This window comes from Lepeophtheirus salmonis, chromosome 13, assembly GCF_016086655.4.
Source record: "Lepeophtheirus salmonis chromosome 13, UVic_Lsal_1.4, whole genome shotgun sequence".
Classification (NCBI taxonomy): Eukaryota; Metazoa; Arthropoda; class Copepoda; order Siphonostomatoida; family Caligidae; genus Lepeophtheirus; species Lepeophtheirus salmonis.
This window is the reverse complement of record NC_052143.2, coordinates 3238477-3261836: the sequence shown is the minus strand read 5'-3', so window position 1 is coordinate 3261836 and position 23360 is coordinate 3238477. Positions and strand designations below refer to the sequence as shown.

The following is a 23360-nucleotide window of genomic DNA, read 5'->3' as shown; positions in this document are numbered from 1 at the left end:
TATTTTTAAGAATTTCAGAGTGTTCAGTTTTAGACGCGCACACATGTATAATGGATCTAGACATAACTTTAAACTAATCTTTCTTCGGGACCCATATAATAACGGTCTCAGACCGTTCAAGGATTTTAAAAACTAATTGTAAGTACCGAGTAGTCCATTAAAATCTAAACCCTCTGAATTTTAAACTTCAACAAAATATAATTTATTAATTAACAAATTAATTTCGTCAAAATTAATACTATAAATATATGTGGGTCTGAGCTCTCTTAATCATTAATGTAGTCACCCTTTGCAGTAATAATGGCTTGAGTTGGTGGCAGAATGCCTGTCACCCACTGCGGATGTAGTCCTCTGTAAGGACGTTCCAGTGATGGCTGACAGTGGATTTAAAGGCCTCGATGTTTGGACGACGGACAATGCTTGCCTTTCTCTCGACATGTACTCAAAAAGTGTAGTCGAGGGGATGGTATAAGGCCTGATGGGGGGACAGTCTGGTATGAAACAAAGAGATATCTTGCATGGGCCCTCATGGACTTGAGAGGATTGACCTGGGATGTATTCTTTAACTCCTCCGGATACAGTTTGTCCTTTTTCACGCATTTCGAACTTTCTGACGGCGTAGACGTTGATCCCTGAGACGCCCAACTACTTGGAGAGTGCGAATGAAAATTTGTCGATTACGTTCCAGTTTCATTTTCTCGACTTGTAAGTAACTTTGAGAGCTTATATTTATTTTATTTTGTAACCAATTATTTCTCCTTTAATAATTTCGGAATATGAATTAATTTAAATCACTCAACCTTAATTGATTATTGAATTAGTAAATGTTCAGATTTCAATGCACCACCCGGAAAATAGGTCTTCCAAACAATTAAGAAAACGGAAGAAATGAGGTAATTGTATTAATTTATAAGTGTTGAGTTTTAGTCTGGAAATCCTAGACTTGTTTGGGACTGTTGTATTTTTTGTTTAGACCGAAATAATTCGGTCTAAACAAAAAAGCTTTGTCTGGGCCAGTCTCATATTAAAATTTGGTCTAGATCGGTCTAAAGGAAAAATTCGGTCTAGTTCAGTCACAAAAAAATCGGTATAGACAGATTTTACAGATAAATTATTTATAACATGGCATCATATATTTTTTAAAGTACAATCAAGTTTAACCAGAGATAGCTCGGATTAATTTTGATCCCGCCGTCTCTTATATGTATACAGTATTTGTTCTATAACTTATCGTGTACTTTTGCAATATTTTTAAAAGAAATGAATGACAGTTGATCTAGAAAAAAAAATTGGTCTCTCATAGTGTATGAGACTGACAAAAATAGGCCCATAAATTGAGACAGAAAAAAAATTGGTCTATAAGGTGAGACCGAATCAAAACTACTCTACAAAGTGAGACCAAAAAAAATCGGTCCACGGTCTGAGACCGCTCTCTTGACCGAAAAATCGGTTCAAATCAGTCTTAAAAAAATCCCTTAAGACCAAACCGAAAAAAAAAATCGGTTCTGGACCGAGTCTCAAGACTATCATTTATGTGTGAAGTTACTTGGTTTCATAAAGCATTATATATCTACCTACCTAGTTTATAAATACAACAATAGTTACTACATGTATATACTACTATTTAAAGACATGAAATTTGTTTGGCTTTAAAATCAAATCAAAATATGTGTTGCAATTTTATTCTTTTGTTTGGTGCGAGTGATTTGTTTGCGTCATCTTCAGTAGATTTTCTTTTATTACATATAACTAGTCTTGGATTGGTCCTGGGACGGATTTCCTAATCTGTTTTTTTTTTTACCACTTTCCGTCTCTTTTTTTTTATCGGCCCGATTTTTTTTATCATGCAATAAGTTCTATCCACGCAGCTCCTGCTGTATACTTCAGGCATATTGATAAAAAGAAGTTACGATAAAACTTCAACAACTGAAATGACGTAGTTAGTAACGATGCCATTTCAGCTGTTGTAGTTACGATAAAAGACGGATAATGACCAATCATTAACACAGTCACTAACGTCTTTGTAGGTTTTTCAGACCGATACAGCACTATACATATATAACTAAGTGACCTATAAAAATAAAGTTGGCCAAGAACGTCAATAAAATAAAAGTCATGGGAATACCAAAAATAACATTTTTGATCATTATTATCCATGAAAATACGTAATCGTCATTGATGTTGAAATGGAATTTTTTGGATACATAAATTAGTGTTGGTTATCGATCTGAAAGTCTTAAATTGGTCAGAGATCCTTAAATAATTTGGGTCAAATTTTGATATATTTTTATATATATATCAGTCCAGATCGACCAACACGAAAAAAAAATATATATTTCAGATCGATTCTCAACACTAATATGGTGTATATATACGAAGTATTTTCAAAAAGTAAGGTTACTTTTCGAATTATGCTCGATTTTTTTTATTTTAGTACACTCGCTATGAACATATATTTACTGTTTCAGCTATACATATAATATGTTCAGTTTGTTTGTGAGAGGCATAATGGTTAGAAATATTTTGCGTGTTTGGCGATTTTTGTTATTGAAAAACATGGATCAAAGAATTTCATCAAATTTTGTGTTAAAAAAGAAATTAAGTACTCCAAAACACCTCAAACGTTGACAATGGCGTCTGCTAAAACTGTTCTGAGAAAACAAAATGTTTAACTCTTCTAAGATAGCTAGGAAAATGTTAATGACGAGCGTAGCTTTTGGACGTTTGAACACCGTTTTTTTTTTTGTTTTTTTTTCGACTAACGTCGCGCAGTGAATCAGGAGTTCTTACTATATGGTCACACGGTCAATAAAGTGTATTATCTTGAAGTTATATAAGAAGCAACACGAAGAAATTTTATGGAATTGTGGAAAAACAATTCATGGCTTTTGCATCACGATAATGCCTCTTCTCACTCATATTTGCTGGTTATATATTATTTGGCCAAAAAAACACAACAATCATAGCTCAGCCCCTCATATTCACCGGATTTGGCCCATGTGACTTTTTTTTGTTCCTAAGACTGAAGAGAAAGAATGGAGATTTGCAACTATTGAGGAGATAAAGACAGTATCGCTGGAAGAGCTCAAGGCTATACTGAAAAACCCTTATGACAAGTGATTCGAGGATTGGAAAAAGCGTTAACACAAGTGTATTGTATCTGAGGGGGATTATTTTGAAGGGGACAACATAAAAATTTATGCATAAATTAATATTTTATCATAAAAATACTAAGTCACTTTATTTTTTGAACACAACTCGTGTATATGCATTTGAACCAATTTATTTAACGGTATTATTCTCAACAGAATTTCCTCTCTTCTTATAATTCAATGGTTCCTTTTATGGAATTAAGGTATAAGAGCCCTTTGACTTCCATCATACAAAATTAAGGCAATGATGTAATTTAATGAAAAAGATGCAACTCTAAGTAGTAGAAACATATAACATGTAATAATTATAATTAAAATATGTCAAAAAAAATAGTTTTGATTTATGAACGAAAATTTTGTATTTATATACTCCTAATAATATGTAACATATATTTCGATTAATTATAATGATTTATTTTTGACAATTCCAAAAATTGGGGAGAATCTATTTTGGCATATAATTCTTAATTAACTGCAAAGTAAGGAAAATAAATGAGTCTAATGATAACCACAATTTGTAATAACTTAGCATTTAGAGGAAAGGTAGGATTATTATTGACTACAGTTCTTAGAAAAACTTAAGTAACATGAGATTCCTAAAGAAAAAAAATACCAATATTTCAAGACACATACAAGCATATTTAATATTTGTAAATGCTTTGCAGATTTATAAATGCCTCTTTTCCGCGAGACCCTATCCAACATACATTACATATCTACAACTTTCTACTGTAATAAACATTCAAACTTTTTAGATTCACGATTTACAGATTGCATATTTTCTAGACAGTCTATCCACATATAAGTAAATTACAGGATTGATCTTATCTAGTGTTACACATTGTATTTTTATTTTTTTTCAATTTTCAAGTGTAAGTTTAAACAAGAGGTTTTGTGAGGACATTTATTTAACAAAACCATCTGAAAATAGTAATCCCCATAATTTTTATTCAATATGTGAGCCCTCAGCTCCAATAATTGTCTCAATACGAATCCCAAATCCCTTGCGGACGTTGACTATGTAGTCAGACTCGAGAATGGTCAACTCCTTCTTAATGGAAGCATCTAGAGACTGGACATCCTGTGATGAGTAGCACACATCATCTTCTTCAGACACGCCTACATAAAGGGTTCGTGTCTGGAAAGGAGGGCGGCCACATGTTAAGGTTCGAAAAATATGGAATATTATATGTAGTTCCGGAAGGCCCGGATCTTAGCCACACAATGCCACGGTGCTCCGTCTTGAGTGAAAACAAAGTTGTCCCCGAGCTTTTCTCTGTCCCAAGGTAGCACTTTCTTATACTAATGTAATTTTTGATGATAGTGAGATGACGCCGTGGTTTCATAACATCTTATTTAATTACAATATAGGTCATTTTCGTCAATCATTCATGTTATCATTTCATTTCATTTATTAAAGTTACTGATTAGTTGTATACATACTTATGGGAGTACCCGGCATTGCTCAGACTCATTAGGCTTCAACATCCAGAGATAAAGATATACAAACTTTCCCTTAATAATATACATGTGCGGTCACTTTGCCAAAAACCTTATTGCCGGGGAAAAATAATAAATATATTATATGATGCTTCATTCTACATTACCACGCAATACTTATTCACATTCATTTTAAGCCCATTTTAAAACATAACTGACCAGATTGAAGTAGACAATTGACCAAAAGTGGCCAAAATTGGCTAATAGAAAGACTGATGTATTCCATCTAGACAATGCCAGGCCACATGCATCTTTAACGACGCCCCAGAAGCTCCGAGAGTTTCAATGGGAGTTTCTATCGTACCCAGCGTATAGTCCAAGTGATTATCACCTTTTCAAGTTTTTGCAAAACTTTCTTGATTGTACAAAACTGGCCTTAGGAGAGGCTTGTGCCAATGGAATGGTCAAGTTTTTTACAAATGGAGACAAAAACTTCTTCAATCACGGAATTAGGAAATTACCTTCAAAATGGACAAAAGTTATCCAATAAAACTATTATTTGATCTAAATAGGATAGTCCTAACTATATTGATTTTATTGTCAAAATAAAACGAAAAACTCTCAGAACTTTTTACTCCTTTTTATTGCAAAGATTAGGTTTTGATAAATTAATAATTGTTTGTTTCATTATTAGGATACTTCAACAGTTGACTCAAACCGCTATTAAAACTCTTGTAACAAAAAACATGAGAATCACCCAATAAATTAGAAATAGAAAAAATAATCGAAGAAGAGAAAGAATCAATCAATTAATGATTGAGACTCAATACGAAGGAATCAATCGTTTGCATCAAATCTGTTGGAGCTGCTATGTACCTGTTTCACTCCTGATCGACACTCCTCTATCCCTAGGTGGTCTTTGACTCTATAATTACCAAGATGTGTTTGTCATTTGGAGTAGTCTAGATCAGTGGTTTCCAAATTTTTTTTTTAGTTTTTAAAATATGTGGCTAGACAATTTGCAAACCCTAAGCCTCTCATTGAGATATGAATATAAAATTTGAAGTACATTTTATAGGTAAATAATATTAGTTATTTGCCTATATTGATCAAAAATGAAGATTTTAATTTTGAATATATTGAAAAATATACCGGGGGGAAAAAAAATACAAGGAAGAAATAGTTGAATATATTGTTAATATATAATCAACTATACATATATGTATTACTTGGTATCCTTTCTATACTATCAATTCTCTTTTTGCAGTAAATAGAGTCAAAATTGAGACTCACATACAAATAACATTACAGGTTGTGGACAGCGAAAATAAGTTTATAAACGAATCAAAGTGTTAATTTGACGTATGTGCATTGAGCAAAGCAAGTCTATTCTAGATTTAATTTTGGGTAAAGCAACTCCAAAATCCTCCTCCACTTGAAGCCACTATCTGTATTTATTTTGGATATAACTTAATAGATAAAAGATCGTCTCTCTTTGGATCTTTGGCAATGTGGTCATTCGCCAAATTGTCTGTTTAGGAAAGTGGATTTCGTCAATAATGTCATCGGTAAAGTGTGCTAGAGCCAATGCTATGGAATGTACTTCTGTTCTCTTTTTCTTTTTTCCATTTTGATATGACACTGAGATTTAGCTACACATTCGTTCACACATTGTTATTTTTGGATCAAGTTGTCAGGCAGTTCTAAGTTGTTTAATCACAAGTATGTATAATATCGTCAAAAGAAAAACAAACTGATTTGGTAATTCCTCCTTAAATTTACAAAAAAAACCACACATATTCTTAATTTGAAAATTTGGTGAAGGATGAATCTTTGAATAATAACAATGATTAATATTTTATTAATGTAGCTTCAAAATAGACAAAAGTCGTAGCACAACGTTAATCAATTCGGAGCAAAAGGGTGGAACAAAACCAAGTTTTGTTTCGTATTGGTAGATAATATTTTTTTCAGACTCTTGATTGTTGAGAGAGATTGATTTTGTAACTTTAAATGAACTTGTAACTCATGATTTGAGAATGAACAGACCAAAGGGTTGAATAAAATTAATTTGGATTACTAACATGAGGTGGGGACTGAAACGGATATTACAATTCCATAAGACTTCGTTTTAGCAGAAAACAAAGAAGATGTTTTTGAAGTTTAAAATTCTAAATGCTCGAATAACATTTTTTGACCGGCTACCTTTACAGATTTACAAAAGTTTATCCATTTCCATCGGACAGAATTGATGCGTTCTGTCGCAATGCAACTTCCTTCTCTCTTTGAACTTCATCAAAGTCGTGCAATGAAATTACTCAGGATAAAAAATTGCTTGCAATGAAATTGTTTAACAGACAAATTACCCTGAATCATTTTAATTGCCGATATGAATGAACTTAAAATGACCGCTCTATTAGAAATTTTATAGATTCTCCACTCTAACGGGCATATTGGACATTTCCCGCAAATTTTTCAAAATGCCCGATTTTCAACATAGTCCGTAACAGTTACGTCCGCCTTGTTAACCTGGGTCGTAAGTGTGATTATTTTTTTGAATTTTTGTTCATTAATATTACAATTTCGATAGCAAACAACTGAATCTACCCAGAGAAGAGCCTGCCTTTGAGGATGCTGATATGGCCCTCGGTCAAAATGAGTTTGACACCCCTGTTGTATATTTCCCTTTAAGAGTGCTGAGGCAATTTATTTTTATATTATCCCATACGAGTTTGGAGTACTTGTAAACAAGCTCTTTCTGATGAAAATGCAAGTCTGAAAGTTTGAGAAAAATTTGTCAAATTTACTACAAGGGACAGTGGTTGTTGAAAAAAATTTAGGACATAGAATAAAAAGATTAATTAAATATTATTTTCAACATAAAATGCAACAGTTTTAAGCAACACCCTAGAAACTAGTAAGCAAGGCTTTCCCAAATCACAAACCTGATTGTGCAAATTAAGGACTGGTCTTTCTTACTGTGGGGTCAAATGAGAAAGAAATTGTGTGGGGCCCACGGATAATTGGAAATGGATGGTTTTTTTTGAATATTTTTACTTTTTTATTAGATAAAAGTGGGGCCTTTTTTTGATTGGATGACCTTTTATGATTTTTAGAAGACAAAAGTATTTTTCAACGCCTTTTTTAATAATAATTTTTATGGAATTACTTGTTAAAAAAAAATGAATGTTTATTTTCATTTTTAGAATGACCTTTTTTGAGGAAAGGCCAGGCTTTTTTTAGAAAATAATATATGTATATCAAATTACCCCAATATAATTTTTACAAACCTTTTTAGGTAATGAAATTTATCATGCGACAGCAGTGGCCATAGGTCAGACCAATGCGAATCTTTGTTTATTTGCATTGAAAACAAAAAAGAACTCCTACGTGCTGCTCCTACGGGATGATGTCATTTTTATCAAAATGTGAGAAGGGTATTATTATATAGTTATATGTGCATTAATTATGCAATTTTCTTTGACAACAACCCTCCCTCAAAAACATCAAGATTTTGAATAACAAAAGAAGAAGTTCCGTTACAATGTGTAATGGCTGTAATTTCTTATTCACCTTCGCACCTAAATCAGAACACTCGTTTCTTCGTCTTCATGATGAAGACGAAGAAACTAAGACGAGAGGAGGGGATACGATACCTACCTAATAATAAAAATAAGAAAAACATTACTATCATCATCATTGTTTTCCGTGGAGAAGCATTTGTTAAATAAAAATAAAATATCTATCCATCTATCTGTATCCACTACTATGTGTATAAACTCAGCTACTAAATGGAACTTTTTTTTTTCTATTCTTTATGAGTCGGTTTTTTTTTTCATTCTTTTTATTTTTTTTTATTTTTGATCTCCTTTAATGGTTAGATGTTCCATCAGTCTATTTTTGATGTGATTTGTATACGGACGAGGAGACTTAAAAAACCAAAAAAAAAAAAAAACCAAAAACATTGTAAGTGTTTGACAATTTATTTTTTTCATGACTCTTGATAAAACTTTATTTCCACTTCACTTGTAGTACTTGTATGAGTACTATTTTTAGCCTAATTAATGCATCTAGAGCGGTAATTTGCCAAGATCAATTAATCATGCTATGTTGTTCCATTATTATTGTGAAGATTTTTTTTATTATTCTATGATTTAATTGTACTTTATTTCTCTCTCTCTCTCTCTCTATAACTAGACAAAGTACTTAAATATAAAGTACATACGAAAGGAAGAATAATATGAAATTCGTCCATTCATCCATCATATTCCTCCTTGTTCTCTTCACATCTGGATCCTCCTCAACCAACAACAACAAATCCCGTGCACGTCAAATATCCCGTTCTCATTTCTATTTCTCAATCGACCTATATCATAGACTTACGGATCTCTCATCCAACTCAAACTCCAATGTTCTCTTTAGTCCTCTCAATGCTTATAGTACTCTCTCTCTTCTCTTTCTCGGAACCCTCCATTCCTCCAATAGTTCACAGCAACTCCGTAAGGGCCTGCATCTCTCACACATGTCCTACGTTAACATCCACTCGGGCTTTCGAGAAGTACTCCGTGATTTTAAAAATGGACGGCAGCTCATCCTCAGAAATCAACTATTTCTACGGCAGAATATATCGCTCAATCCTCTCTATGAAAAAGGTCTTTTTGAGTATTATAATACGAAAATTAGTCGTTTTTCTGGGAGCGCTGGTGCGTTTATTGAGGAATGGTTCCTTAGTCAGGGACTCGGACTTTCCTCTCCTATGAATTTCCTCTCCAAGGAAGGGGGTGATTTATTTTCAGGACATGGTCTGAATGTATTCAGTGAGTGGGAGATCCCTTTTAGGGCTAAGGATACACTTGAACAAGGACACTTTTATCTACCAGGAGGTGAAAGGTAAGCCAAAATATAATTAATAAATATTATAACTTCACTTGGGATGTAAATCTTGCGGTAAAAAAGTAGCTGATAAAAAATGATTAGAAAACCTTTGAGGGGTAAAGAAAGAAAATACGTTATTGTCTCAAATGTTTGGAGGCAAGTTTATTTTGCGAAAACAAAATGCAAAAAAATAATAACACACAATAAGATAATCTAAGGAAAATCTCTTGATGATTTCTTTGTTTTCTATTTGTATGTTCATGGTATAATATTATATGGGTACTCATAGTCATAGAATCTTATATGTACCCATAAAATGTATTTTTTACCCAGGGCATACTATAACGATATTAGTCATGATTTCTCAAAATAATTTAGTTAAATTATGACTCTCATTTAATACAAAAATCAGGGAAGGAAAGGTTCATTTAAAATGCAAATACTGTTATATTTAAAAAGTTTAAAAAAAGATCATGTTTAGGGAAAATAGAAGGTAGTAGGTATAAATTAACTAACTCATGTTAAGGTGATTTGACAAGATGAAAAGGAAAAAGAAAGATAAGGGTGGACCGTCATCAGAGGTAGTAGAACATCCATAGGTTAAAGTTAATTATAGTAATGCCTCCTACTGGTTTTATGAGGATCTAATAATAACCTATGATGAAGTTGATGGCTTCTAATGAGCAATAAAGAAAGAGAGAAAACAAAATCATTAGAATTGATGTTGACTACTAGAGATTTTTATTGGTATTAAGACATATTAGTTACATACCTATAAAATTTATAAAATACTATGATCCTGCCAAAAATAGCTGATGACGTGTTTGGGGCGTCACAATGAAATAGTTTTAAGAAATAGGTGTATATAACCATCAATATCATAATTTTGATGTCATATCATGTAATACAGTGGTTCCCAAACTTTTTTTAGTTTCACTCTTAAAATGTGTGGCTAGATCATGTGCGACCCCTATACCCTTAATTGAGAGATGAATATGAAATTTGGGGATCATTTTATGCAAATAGATGACTTAATGTCCATATCAACCATATAAAATTTAAAGTAAATCTAAAGCTGCTTTAGAATCAAAGTCTGTTTTTGTGTTTGGTCAAATGAAGGTTTGATAAGAGCATCATCTTCCATGTCAGAGAACAGAAGATTAGCTGTGGCGGTAAAAGGGGCGTATCCAGTTATGTATTTGTGGAGAACTATCATCTGGGAAATACTTTTCAAAATGATCCAGAAGAGACTCATAAAAAATATGTAGAATCATCATTTTTTAAGTTTTGATGCCACTCAAAGTAATATAAATTTAAACTATATTCTTCTTTTTTGGAAATCATCTCGCGACCCCCACTTTGGGAACCACTGATGTAATAAACCACAACAAATTTTCGTAAGACACAATATCGTGATACTTACACGATTTAATATTTTATACGATTGGAATCTTGAGCAATCAATAAAATGAAGGATTTACAATTTTGTTAGATATTCGATAAGTTAATTGATGGCACCTTTGACTTTTTGAATGCCATTTACAATATATTGTGTATTCTATGATAGATAGGAAAATTCAAGTGTTCACATTTCTACCACACTTACCTATGAAAATCATATTATTATGATATCATGACATCAATTACCTACTGATTAGTTATTTAAACACTCCTCAAAAAATGGAAATTAATTGTTAGTTTTTCAAGTAAGTTCACCCAAGTATATATTTGATTTTCTATTTTTTATCACTTTAAGTAGGTGGTAGATAAGAATTAATCATAGCTCTTATTTATAGCTCAGAATAAAAGAGATATTTTTTCAATGCACTTTGCACTTGGTTGTGTATATTACCTCCACCTTGTAGAGGAGGTAATATACCAGTTCCTCAATTCCTGTGACTACTTATACTTACTAATTAAATGTTCACTAGTTAAAATATAATTTTTGCTGCTTTATTAGGATGGAAATTCCAATGATGAACACTAGGGGCTCCTTTCCTCATGGATACAGTGTTGAACTCGAGTGTCGTGTATTGGAAATCCCTTTCGTAAATAAAAGGATATCCTTATTCATTCTTCTTCCAGATAGGGTAGATTTGGGCCTGTATCAGCTCGAAAAGAATCTGACAAAGGAAAACATGCAGCTTATATTGTCGAAATTAAAAGTATGCATAATTGATTTAAGTATTAACTGATCTAAGCTTGAAACTCTTCCTTCTTATAGACTAATGCAATAAATGTGCGTCTACCTCGATTTAAAGCCTCGTCTGTCATTCAACTTGAAGAAGCATTCAAAAACCTTGGAATTGTTGATATTTTCTCTCAGGAAACATCCGAATTAAGTCTCATTGCGCCTGGAGAAGATCTCTTTGTTTCTTCTATACTTCAGAAGTAAGAAAGTTGCAAATATACAATATTTATAAGTATATACGTAATTTAATTGCTTGATTTTTAATTCCAGGTCTGCGTTCGAAGCTAAAGAATCAAACATCAAACAAGACGACAGCTTCGATAAAAAGAGCTCTTCTTTCCGAACAAATTCATCTTCTCCGTTGATAGAGGAATCTCTTTTTGAGGTTGATCATCCTTTTGTATTTTTAGTTTGGGATTATTACAGTGGAATGCTTCTTCTAATGGGAAGAATCAATCAACCTGATTTGCTTTAATTTATTTTATGAATTTTCCTGTATTATCCAAATTTTATGAAGTATACATGTATACTGAACATTGTTCTCGTTATATTTAGTCAAAGATGCCTATTTATTTTCTAAAATAGATAAAACATTAAATAAAGATTACAAACAAATCATGTTCTGTACATTTTTCCTTTTAGAAAGTTTATTACTGAAATCATAATGGTAACATTAGAAAAAGAAAAAGTATTTGACTCCTAAAATAGTAAGACTTTTATTAAACTTTTAAAGAAAAGAAGAAGAATATTCACTAATAAAGAGAACCATCCTCCCAGTGGCAAACATTCAATTCAAAACATCAAATTCAATCCATTTCAATGGTGAAACTTTAAGAATGAACCTTCATAAATTTGGAGAAAATCCTCGCAAATAAATGTATTGAACGTCTGATGATGTGGACACATCACCCATGAGTTGCTTCAAGAAGCATACAAAGGGTGATGATATTTAACCTCAGCAACCTGATGCAGATGCGTCTTGGCCAGAAGACTTTGTAATTTTTAATGTAGTAAAATTTTCTGCTGTGGTTGGATGAATTCCAATTATAGAATCATAGTCAGCCTTTGTGGCTCCAAGACGGAATCCTAATGCAAATCCTTGCGTAACTTCTCCAGCATTTGGTCCTAAATAATGAAAACCAACGACTCTCTCATTTTCAGTTTTTAGACAAATCAATTTGGCGTAGCAATCGTTCTCTGGACGATGGGCTATTGTCCACTCTAGTGGCCAAAAATTTGAATGATAAGTCTCTATATTCTCAGCTCCATATTGAGCGAATGCGTCCTCTTCAGATAACCCAATGTTACCTTCAAAATAAGATTTCTTAATTATGACATACAAAAAAACATTTGTTTTCTAACCATATTCAAGAGGAGTAAAAACAGTAGTTGGTACGTTGACATAATCAGTCAAAGTATCTGAAACTCCAAACATTCGACGGGCAAGCAATTTTCCTGATTGAATTGCCATGGGAGTTAGTTCAGGTTTGCCATCTAACACGTCTCCAATGGCATATACATTTGGAATATTTGTGCATTCATATTTATCATGAATTACCTTGTTATTACTAGAAAATTTTTAATCATAACACTAAATCAATTAAGATATAAAAAATTACCTAGGATTTAATTTAACCCCTATGTTTTCAAGACCAATCTTTGAAGTTTCAGCAGTTCTTCCAATTGCAAAGCAAACTGTATTAAATGTGTCTTCAAAAGCCGTACCATCATTATACTTTCCGCAGACCTTCACCTAATAGTCAAAACAACAAAATTAATTGTAGCAAATGAAAAAAAAAATAATACTTTAAGTACTACCAGGCAAATAATGTTTAAGAACAAATTTAAATTAAAAACATATCAACTAATACACGTACCAAACCAGCTTTTTCACCCGGAACAGGAGCTTCGAGTTGCTCCAAAGACGTAGGAACACATTCGCGGATAAATTTAATACCATGGTCTTCCATGTTTTTCCCTATCATATTTGCAATTTGTTGATCGAAACCACGTAAAAGAATGGATCGAACCATAATGGAAGAATCAATGCCTATTCCTTTTGCAAACCCAGCACATTCTAAAGCAATATATGAAGCTCCCACGAAAAGAGTCTTTCCAGGAGAGAAGCTTAAACTAAAAATGTCATCAGAGGTTATGCCATATTCTTTGGCTCCAGGAATTTTGGGATAGCTAAAATATACATTTTAAAATTAATCATCAGTATAATCTTCGACTACATTTACATTTAGGATTATAAAATTTATAAGCCGTGGTTTAGAGATTATGATCACTTACTTAGGCCTTCCTCCTGTCGCAATAATAAAATTCTGGGCGCTAACACTTTTTGATTCTCCTTTTTTATCGACAAGATTAAGCGTATGTTGATCCTTAAAAGATGCATAGGCATTCAAATAAGTGACGTTTTCCTTTCTAAGTTGTACACGATATCCCCAGTTGAGAGATCCGATATGATTTTGAATAGCTGAGACCATATCCATCCATCTTTGAAAATAAAAATAAAATGTTTAAAATATATTTTATCACTTCAACCCTATATTCAAAATTACTTCAAATTAGAGGACTTCGGTACATCCCAACCAAATTCACTAGCATCCTTCATGGCTTCCCCAAGCAGAGCAGTTTGATGCATGAGCTTCTTTGGAATGCATCCTGCATTGACACAAGTACCCCCCAGTCCCCATTTTGTTCCCTGAGGAGAAGGCTTGACAAAATCACATACAGCTACTTTTTTACCTAGTTTAGCAGCTTCCTAACATTTAAAAATGATAAAATTATAGTAACATTTAAAAACAAACAAACAGTAATACAAATGTATCCTAACCTTAGATGCAGATAACCCTCCGGATCCCCCGCCAATTACAACCAGATCATAATCATAATTATGTTTATCAGCTTTTATCATTGGTAACAAGCGCTCTTCTGAAGCAGCTTTGAGTGTATCATCGGCTCCGCCCAGATGATCTCCATTGATAAAGACATTGGGAACAGTTCTTTGTCCTGTTTTATCAGCCAAGCTCTGTTGAATCGCACTTCCGTTCTCTGAAATAAAAATTGGGGCATAATGAGGAACTAAAGATAAAGCCAAATACGCGAACAAATGAGTATTAAAAAAATATCGCATAACTAACTAACATTTGTTTTTTCAATATTAATTAACATAAATCGTGAAGAAATTAAATCAACCAACGCCATTAAACATAAACTAGTCAATGCTCATCCTATTTGGACTGTGTTTTTAGTGAGAAAAACCGAATAAAAAACATGTATTACGTAACATATAATATGATAGATAACGAGATCCAATATAGTAATACTGAATAAATTACTTAAATAAAATTCCGAAGCAAAACTTACTATACAAATTCATAAGAGATCTTGAGAAAAATAATTTAAGTCGAGTGAAAAATGTGCCAAACAGAGAGGATTTCATTATGCAGAGACAAATAAGTTAAACCATGGCATTAGAAGGAATGATATACATGCACTAAAAATTATGAATTCTTTTAAATCGTTTTTGAATAAATTATTATTATTCAAATTATTCCGATTTTTAATTAAGATTTCTACAAGGAAAGAATATCCCATTACTTATTAGCATGGAAACAGTATCCCCTTTTCACCTCCAACTATTTGAATATTTCATGAGTCTGAACATGATGAATATTTAACATGTTGTGATTAAGTCAATCGTAGAAATGGTGTAAGTCCACTAGTCGTAAATTTTTAATATGTTAGAGCAATTTTCCATGCCTTCCCCCTCTATCGCTATTCAGTAATTCCATGTATGTACACATGTAGGTAATTCCAAATTATAGAAATGAGCTACATTTCAAATTGCATACAGTATTTATTTTGAAGATGATACAAGTGCATTTGCACTTTTTCCTCTTCCAAATCGTAGCGATACTGAAAAGGAGAGGAAAAAAGGTGTGTTCCCCTTAAACAATAAATGTATAATATATGTATAGGATTTCATAACTTTTTTCTTTGAAGCATTAAAGTGAAAATAAAACGATTAACTGCTCCTGCCGCGACTACATCCTAGCAGAGTAGGCGAAAGTCGTCCACAGGAAAAAAGTTTTCTTTATATATCTTGTACACACATACATGTATAATATAAAAAATAAACCCCTTCTGACCTCGATCATATATATTTGTTTTACCTTTCACATATGTAATAATCACTCACATGGATAGCATTCAAATATATAAAAATCATCACACTGTAAGAGGAAAACCATAGGCATATAGCAACTCTCCTCATTTTCTCCTCCAATATTTGTAAGAATAGGTAAAACAATAAGTGTGAGATTGATAGCTTCGGGTGATGTTTTATCTAAGTCATACATACATGCATGATTTATCTTATCAAAGAGCGACACAAAATAGTTTCTTAATAGACTTATCTATGATAGAGCAAAAATTTAGAGAACACAAATATTTGGAAATAACTTACGCATCAATGATGAATGATAGCATCCCATTATGTTTAGCCTTAATTAAATACTATAAACTTTCCAACTTCATGATGTACAAAAGTAAATGAACAAGAAAATTAATGGTAATAATAAATAAAAAAACTACTATTCGTAGAAAATTCCCATTTGACAACAGCAAATAATATTGATTTAACTTCAAAAAAAAAAGAAGTCACACATTGAAGTTTCTCAAATATATAGTAAGAAGATTAAAAGTCCAATTTACTCAGTATTATGACTACTGAGAAATTATGAATAATGAGTTTCTTGATTCATTATAAAACAAATAGGATATGATATACATTTATATAAGGGCAGTCATAAAAAATAACTACACTCAAATTTTATTCCAATGTTGCATAAGGGAAGACATTGTGGGATTATTTAAATATAAAATACCCATTAATCCCTCTGACTCGCACATATTTATGTAAACTCACCTAATAAATCCAATTCAATCGTTAAATAGTTGACTTTGAGAGAATCAAAAAGTTTCTTCACCTGAAACAAAAGCAAAGGAATACAGATATATTATATTCTATGATACATGGTCGTGCAAGAACCATTCTTTCAATACATACTTTGACACAAAATGGACATGTAGTCTTAGAAAATATCGTCACAACATTGCCGTCAATAACTTGTTTGATAGTACTCTGAATTTCTTCTTTACTAGATCCAAATTTGAGTTGTATTGGGGCCATTTTGGATGGCGGAATAGCTCTCCAACCTCCTTTAGTTGTTTTGACTCCCGAAAATAAACGTTTGTAACTTCTATTGTTGACCAGCACTTATTAGTATTAAAAAAAGTAAATTAAAAACAAAGATAGGTAGTGAATTATGTCAGTCAGCTCGACCCTGGGACAAGGCACAAGACAGGATCTCAACTGTCGCATATACATTTTTTTTTCTTTATCTCCCGGCAAGAACATTGTGGTGGTGTGAGGGGGAGAGCGTAGTCTATGTACTATTCTGTTTTCACTGCACACACTGACTACTTAGTGCAGCTCTTATCGAGAGGAAAAGAGAGCAAGGAAGAAATTAGCAATTCATAAAATATTTGATATCCCTCACAAACCATACCAAAATTAATAATGATATTACAAATACCTTTACCCTTGATGAATATCACATTGATCCTTCAATAATATAAATTCAATTTCATATACAACATAAATAATAATAATGAGTTAGTTGGAGGAATGGTCAGGTATGGTAGTAGTAGCTATCATTCAATTATAAGGAGAAGAAAGAGGTAAATAATATTGAAGGCTGGGAGGAGGGGGCTCTTAAAAGAAGAACCTGTCCGAAATTTCCTCTTTATATAACCAAATATATTTATGAAATATATGTTTTGAGAACATTTATGGGAAGTAATTATTTATTCATTATTTAAACCCCCAAAACCACTCCCAGCCCATTCTTAAAAACCATAGATTCAACATTATGATGAGTAATGTTTTTTCAACAGCCTTGTAAATAAATTAAATATGATGCAAGTTAATTTAGGGTCTTGACCTCCCGTAGGAAGTTATTCAACATCTACTCAATATATTACATGCTTAATTCAAAAGTGAAAATTACGTTAAGAACACTACTTTTATAATCCTAGAAACGAAGAATCAATTGGTAATCACTAATAATCCTAGAACCAGTGGCATTATTATTATATGTCATTCCACGAGGAAGCGGAATTGACTCAAATTTGATTTGTAGAGTCACTGATAATAATAGTCCTAATAAGAAATGAAATATTGGATCCGTAACTCAATCCAACTCTGAGTTCTTAAAGATGAAGAAATTCGTTTATTGATGAATTTTTGATTAGTGATATATCGTAAACCAAAGCAACGATAGGCAAATATAATACATCATGGGAAATCCATCAGTTAGTTAAACAAAACCAATGTATAATTATTTAAACATTGTTAATAAAAAAAAAGTTCAACCATGACTTTAATTTTTTCAATTTAAAAAAAAAAAAAAATCACCAAGTAGCAACCTTGAAACAGTAAAGGTCATGGTTAACTTTTTTTTTCCCTCAACACAACATAAAAAAATTATATATGTTTTTTATCTAACTAATAGTTTTTCAATGATATATTATACTTACCGATTATTGCCTTGGTTTACGATCTACCCCTAAATAAAAAGATAATTTCTTCCTGTTTAAAAACTCAAATTTTGATTTAGCTACGGATCTAATATTTTATTTCTGAGTAGGATTACTATTAATGATACTATTATTATCATTGACTTATTTCTTCTGAAATAAGTCAATGATAATATTGAGCGCGGAATTGTAGGCTAGGAGTCAACTTCTAATATTTAAATTTTCTATAAAAATAACCAGAGATTTATGAGTTCGGATAATGGGTATAAGATTATTTGCCATAACATTATTTATAAATTATCGATTGGGAAATATTATTTTTATAAAGCTCCTCTTAATTAAAAATGATTTATATCTGTAAATAAGAATAATACAAGCTACTTCTTCTTAAAAGCATTGTAATTCCTAAAATACCGCTTAAAATATATTCAATATATAAATGTAAATCCTCTGATTATTAATTATATATGTATATCGCAAAATATTAGCATTATGTTATCATTTAAAAGGATAATAATTGCTATAACTATACTGAATAACAAAGTCCTAATGACAAGTTGAATGAAATTGATATTTCCTGATAAAATATATGCTTTTCATTTTTGTCTTGGTTTGAAAAGTCCAATGTAACACTGATGTCTTTTAGAAATCATTGGACTTAAGTTAATTTTAAATGCAATACCAGGCGTTATCAAAGTGAAATCATAGAAATAAAAGACTACCTTATAAACAAATAATTGATCAAAGTACATATAACTTTTCAAAGAGAACCATAAAGAAAGGATCAACATGACATTCATATCTCTTTCTTCTATCTAAAATAGTCTTCAGGCCTTTTATATAAGAAATAAAATTTTATAAATAGAGTGTTTTCATGGGACGTCTGCATTGTTGATGTTAGCCATTTTGGGGGCCTAAGCAAGTTTTTTAACAATAAAAACAATTAAATATTGGATATCAAAATGGGGCCAATATATAAAATGACTTAAAACTTTTTGTCTATTAAAATTGTATCCCTCTATTGTCCAACTTCATTATATATCTGATCCTAATATCCATTAAAAATATTATATCACATCGTTATACAACCTCTTCTACATATGATAGATAAACATTAATTATTAAAATGGCCAAAATAAGACATTTCCTCTAATTTTCTCGTTTCTAATAGATAAAAAAAGAAAAGTTGAACAAATTTAGACATTTAACAGGGATTTTTAGTACATACAGAATATATTACTTTAATTTAATTCAAATATCGCCGTTTTATCATTAGCATTAATTAGTATTCAATGGTTGTGTTAAGTTTTATTTTATTTTTAAAGCCATTTGATTTAGTTTAATCAAGATTTATTGGAAATCCGTTCATTTTATGTAGTAAAAATATCAACTTTGAGCCCCCAAGATGGCGTTTCTTTAAATTATGATGCAATTTATGACGTCAGTCAAAAATTTCTATCTAAATATATAATTGAAATATTTTACCAGGGAAAGACTTCACATTGGATAAGGAGCGACACCCTATTTCGTACAAACTACGTCGCAGAAGTAATCTTCCAATCAACATTTAGAACAACACTTTTGTTATGTAAAACACATATTGAGAGAACCCTAAGTTATTAGTTACAAAAAGTATTAGTTCATGATATTTATAAATATTGGAGCCTCGATTCGTGAGGGGGGAAATAACAAATTCCAGCTGACGAATAATAACAAATCTAGCTAACGCTTTAAACTAAAATAGTAAACACGACTGTTAGCTACGAATAGGAGAAACATATATACATGATAGGTCGTAGATATATATTTTTCTCACACAAGATGTCGTTTTTATGATACCACAGACGACGTCACTTTATCATTTTCCCTTATGCTGTATACAACTTTTTCTTCCCTTTGCAGATGCATAGTTAGTTAGTTACGTAGTAATATCCAATGCTCCTAGCGAAAAAAAAAACTGTTGCTCCGACCACTACCGTATATAAGTATTGATCACGTGGTCTTCGGTACGCTACTTTGTGTTGAAGCTATTTTAATTTTGAATTTTAAGTGTTAACTTATATTGATGCCTCCCAGTTATTTAATCAACCTTTGTGGAATAACTTAGTTTAACTCCACAGAACTCCTATAGCGATATATTAGTATGTGGAATGTATTTACTATTCACAATTCTACAGCCTCTTTACTATATTTGATTTATATTTAATTCCATCTGTTCTTATCCCTAATTCATGACGTTATAAGGTTTGTTGGGATCAATATTTTCTTAGTATGACGTCCCAACCAAAGCTTTAAATAATCATAACAATCTTATGTAATAAATCATTTTAGGTGGACTTATAATTTATAATAATTAATAAAGATGTGGATTCTCTTTAGACACACAAGTCGCAGAAATTTTATAAAGGATGTTCACAAAGCTATTGGTTATATGTAAGTATAAAATATATCATTAGTTATATTTTTTGCCATATTGTATCTCTTTTTAAAGCGCCCCTTTTGATGAAGAAGAAACCAAAGTCATTTTGTCGCGAATTAATCAATCCAAATCCCCGGAAGATCTTAATCAATTCCTTTCTAAGCCTCGTTCCGTTCTATTATTTGAAGAAATGAATCAAATGGGACAAATACAAAAAATTGAGTCCTTGCTTGACTTGAAGAAATTTGATACAAAAATCATTGAGAACATGTCCAAAAAGATTTTGAAATCCTTCTCCTCTACCATTCACAAAAATGAGAGTAAGGAAAATAAGAAATTCGCTCATACGTCAAAGTCAATCAAAGACGCATCTGTTTATAAAAAATTTATTTATCCATTGTTTAATGAGGCTTCGGCTGGATCATCATTCGTGACTTTTAGAGTGTATCCTGATTCTGTTGCTTTTGTACATTTCGACCGTATTCAACGCAAGGTTTTAGATATAAAATCGATTCCATTAAAACTCAACATATTAGAAAAAAAATTTCAATTTGAAATTCATGAAGTACACGATCAAATGAAGTCCATTGTTAACGAAATCCCAAAAGTAATTTGACACGTATTTATCTCATGATCAACTAATTATTACTTATATTTTCGAACAGACTTCCTTTTTTATACAAGAAAAATCGGCGCCCATTACATCTAAAAATAGTTCCATCCCATTTCGAGTTGCTCTACATACTTTGAATACAATTTTTATGACTCTTCTTTATGAAATTCATTTTTACAGTAGTCCAAATGTGAGTTATAGAAAAGTTATTTGATAAATTATATAGAGTAAGTTCATTTTTCAGAATGAATACTTCAGTATGGTCCATAAACACGATTTCGTTTATAACGTCAAACCTAGCCTCGTCAACAATCTATTTAATCTTAAAATAGGATCTGAAAGAATATCTGGTTCCTCCAAAATTCAATATCATTTAAGAGACAATCCGAGGTTTCTCAAGAATCACTATAAATCCCTATCACAAACACATTATCATAAAATGTCTTCTTTATTCTTTCAGTTCTCCGTTCTATTTGGACATTGATGATGGTCTCTGGCACAATAGGTTTGAACAAAAATCATCAATGCAACAAGAAAAAATATCACAAATTATTTTGCTAACATCAGCGTTTGATTATGTACACAAATTCTCTCATTAAATTAATGTGGTTTTGGGTAGAAGATTCTGCCTCCAGTGTTTATTCATTCTTTTAATTTATAATAAATCATACATTCATTGTCTTTTTTCATTCGTATTCGTGATACAAATTTATAGAACATTGAAAATAATAATTACACATTTTTCTTTGATAACTAAATTAAAAAAAGAAAAGAATGGTTTTCAAATGGGTATTGAATTATTCATTCACAAATTGTGAATTCTTAGAAATTATATAACTCTTAAATTGACGTTGTTACAATAATTATGCTTAGGGATATTTTCATAATTAAACATAAGAGCTTTAAGCCGATTTCAAATTCACTCATCTGGATTATTTTGTCATCAAAATTCAAACGTGATTGTTTACAATTACATATTGTTTTTTGATATGAATACTATATTTATTAAGAATTGTATGACAATATAGTCTCCTTAAAATTAAAAAAAATAATCTTATTCTTGTGATATCGTTAAATTTTTATTTGAACATTATCTTCAACCTTTTGTAGTCCTTCACTAACCCTCTCAATTAAAAAAAAATGATAATACACATCTATTTATGATTGATCGTAAAATGTCATGTGAATAACCTAGCTAAAAAACCCAAAAAGGATGAGTATATAATCAATGCCAATTATTGAGTATAATGGCTATTTCCATAGCTATATTATGATTATATTATTAATAGCTATATTATTAGCTAATTATATTTATTTATCCTTCTTATTAATAAAATATACTTTTAATCTTTATGGATAGGGATACTTTATAATTTTCAATCTCATTAAGGAAAATATCCTATGAATGCTCCATCATAATAGTTACTTTCATTCACTTGATTGTATGATCTCAATTAAACGTATTTATTTATCTCTGATTGTGGAAGTTGTAGCCATTAAATTTGCAAAAGATATTCTATTTAGTCATAAAGGAATTTTAACAATCCCTTCAAGCTCAAACTAACTAAACTAAGATTAAAACCCATCTCATTTTATCGAGCAACATTTTTTAAGGGGCTATGTAAGTTGGAAGGGCATTCAAATTGCAAACACAAGCTATAAAGTACGACATTTATAGATATGTGAAAATGTAAATTTATTAGAAGAGAAAGTTAAATAAATATTTACCAAAGGGAAACAAAACATCCAAACTTGCGTAAATACTTTATATCTGACCCTTAATAGGATTGTTTACATCCTTAATAAGTCCCAAATAGATTATTTGATTAGTTTTATGTACATATTTTCTTCTAATTGAAAAGAATTTCATAGTTTTTGTAACTCCTAAATCTGATCGAAAGCCTAATAGTTTTGAGTTTTTTTCCTTTTTTAAGAATTTTTTCATATACTAGAGTTTGAATATAATTTTCTGAACATTTATTGGATTATGAAAAATGAATACAGTTTGAATATAATTGTAAGTGCTAACCCACTTAAATTTTGAATTATAATCCAAAT

General features: G+C 31.2%; 3 protein-coding genes across 7 annotated transcripts; 2 read left to right on the top strand and 1 right to left on the bottom strand.

Moving 5' to 3' along the window:
- The first annotated feature begins 8461 nt into the window (after nucleotides 1-8461).
- LOC121128770 (leukocyte elastase inhibitor) lies at nucleotides 8462-12276 on the top strand. Of its 2 annotated transcripts, none has more exons than XM_040724386.2 (5): nucleotides 8462-8558; nucleotides 8790-9482; nucleotides 11428-11632; nucleotides 11692-11858; nucleotides 11929-12276. In XM_040724386.2, exons 2-5 carry the CDS (start codon nucleotides 8833-8835, stop codon nucleotides 12131-12133), a joined length of 1227 nt encoding a protein of 408 aa, XP_040580320.1. In that variant the 5' UTR covers nucleotides 8462-8558; nucleotides 8790-8832; the 3' UTR covers nucleotides 12134-12276. The 2 variants fall into 2 exon arrangements, with proteins under 2 accessions (XP_040580320.1, XP_040580321.1); XM_040724387.2 differs by lacking the exon at nucleotides 8462-8558 and adding an exon at nucleotides 8595-8670.
- Nucleotides 12277-12278: 2 nt separating this feature from the next.
- On the bottom strand, nucleotides 12279-20176 carry LOC121128769 (thioredoxin reductase 1, cytoplasmic). 4 transcript variants are annotated; one of them, XM_040724382.2, is made up of 10 exons: nucleotides 19756-20176; nucleotides 16739-16947; nucleotides 16598-16658; nucleotides 14501-14718; nucleotides 14226-14428; nucleotides 13954-14160; nucleotides 13536-13848; nucleotides 13278-13411; nucleotides 13021-13226; nucleotides 12279-12966 (listed from the first exon to the last, which is right to left on the bottom strand). In XM_040724382.2, exons 1-10 carry the CDS (start codon nucleotides 19835-19837, stop codon nucleotides 12614-12616), a joined length of 1986 nt encoding a protein of 661 aa, XP_040580316.1. In that variant the 5' UTR covers nucleotides 19838-20176; the 3' UTR covers nucleotides 12279-12613. The 4 variants fall into 4 exon arrangements, with proteins under 4 accessions (XP_040580316.1, XP_071748630.1, XP_040580319.1 ...); XM_071892529.1 differs by lacking the exon at nucleotides 19756-20176 and adding an exon at nucleotides 17268-17414; XM_040724385.2 differs by lacking the exon at nucleotides 19756-20176 and adding an exon at nucleotides 16136-16200 and having other exon boundaries at nucleotides 16739-16819.
- Nucleotides 20177-20186: 10 nt separating this feature from the next.
- LOC121128771 (uncharacterized) lies at nucleotides 20187-21983 on the top strand. The gene is made up of 6 exons (XM_040724389.2): nucleotides 20187-20514; nucleotides 20602-20703; nucleotides 20762-21296; nucleotides 21355-21492; nucleotides 21547-21692; nucleotides 21763-21983. The coding sequence occupies exons 2-6, from the start codon at nucleotides 20633-20635 to the stop codon at nucleotides 21899-21901; spliced, it is 1029 nt and encodes a 342-aa protein (XP_040580323.1). The 5' UTR covers nucleotides 20187-20514; nucleotides 20602-20632; the 3' UTR covers nucleotides 21902-21983.
- The last annotated feature ends 1377 nt before the right edge of the window (nucleotides 21984-23360 follow it).